The 1384-nt window shown below is 46.1% G+C and overlaps 1 protein-coding gene across 1 annotated transcript in view; it reads left to right on the forward strand.

The window, feature by feature from the left end:
* Positions 1-361: 361 nt before the first annotated feature.
* Positions 362-1384, forward strand: part of LOC308175623 (protoheme IX farnesyltransferase, mitochondrial-like) — a gene marked incomplete at both ends in the record, with an annotated part of 29680 nt that continues 28657 nt past the window's right edge. The window contains one exon of the mRNA XM_080551254.1: positions 362-436. Coding sequence (XP_080407380.1) covers positions 362-436 — 75 coding nt within the window. The remainder of the gene's footprint in view (positions 437-1384) is intronic.

The raw sequence follows: 1384 nt of genomic DNA on the forward strand, positions 1-1384 counted from the left end.
TCAAAGTGGAGGAGGGGTCAAGCTGTCATATCAGAGGGTGAGGGACCCAAGTCTCAGACACAGGAAGTCCATCTCCTCAGCCAGATCTGGAACCCCGGAAATGGCTTCCTGTTTCTGCCTTTTCCTTGGAGGCTCCACCTCCACCTCCTCCTCCTCTTCTCCTCCTCTTTCCTCCTCCATAAGTCTGGCCTTCCTCTTCTTCAGCAATGCTACTGAACGAATGATGGCCTCTCTATCTCTCTGGTGGTCACTCAAAGCCCTGGACATCATTCCCTTGTAGATGTGGACCAGACGACCCTTCTCCTGCTCAGACAGGTTGTGGTCGTGCATGGTCTGGTAGCAGTGGTGCTGGAGCACGGTCATGTTGTGTCTGAACCGCTGCTCCCAGTTCAGCCAGATGTCCCAGGGTGGAGACCAGGGGCGGCTGCCTGCACAGGTGTGTGAGGCTGAGGAGAGGGAGGCTGTAGAAGAAGTCATGATACATTTCTGAATACTTTTTGTTACAATGTAATTTCTTCACAACTTATGCAGTTTTACAAATACTTAGAGAGTTGTAGAGCGTTTTGGGGGCGAGAGAGAGGTACTCACTGGAGATGTGAGCCGAGGCTTGGTTGCACACCTGCCTCCCTCCCCTGCAGCAGAGAGCAGCTGGAGTGTGGCAGAACGGACGCTCATTTTTGAAAAATGTGGAATTTTTAGCTCGTTAGAAATAAGTAGGGATGCTCCGATCTGGATTTTTGGGGCCGATACCGATCACCGATTTTTTCCTCAAGATCAACCGATACCGATAACCGATACCGATTTTTTTTTAACTACATAACTGTAGGCCTACTGACTGGATAGCCTACATTTTTTTGCTTTTTAGACAAAAGTTTTGATCCATTAGGCACCAAGCAAACGCAGACCCATTTTTATGGCATAGTAAAGGTCTGGCCTATCACCCAGTTAGGGCCTGAAGCCCAAGTCAGTCGATATGGCTGTATAAAAGACATCATAAACGTGGCCTTCATGGTTTACATACTGTTACGTCCTCCTATGTTTTCTGTTCAGTTATCTGTCTTCCCCAGGGAATAAAAAATAAAAAATAAAAAATAAAAAATCGGTTTTTGCGATCGGCCATTTTTGCCGATCACCGATCGAGTCATTTGGAGTGAAATCGGCCGATCTAAATCGGTGGCCGATAAATCGGAGCATCCCTAGAAATAAGTCACAGGTCTAGTCTTGGGGTTGTATTCACCAAAACTGAATTCCATTCAACATTGCTGGCCTATCAACCAAACATTCTAATCTCAAACAATTCTGCTGAAGTTGCTAGGATTGATTGTGACATCAACATAATTGGCTTCTTTATCATTCTTAGTTTCTATGGCAATGAGTCAAATGT

Source organism: Nansenia antarctica (assembly GCF_963989245.1).
Source record: "Nansenia antarctica genome assembly, contig: SCAFFOLD_173, whole genome shotgun sequence".
Taxonomy (NCBI): Eukaryota; Metazoa; Chordata; class Actinopteri; order Argentiniformes; family Microstomatidae; genus Nansenia; species Nansenia antarctica.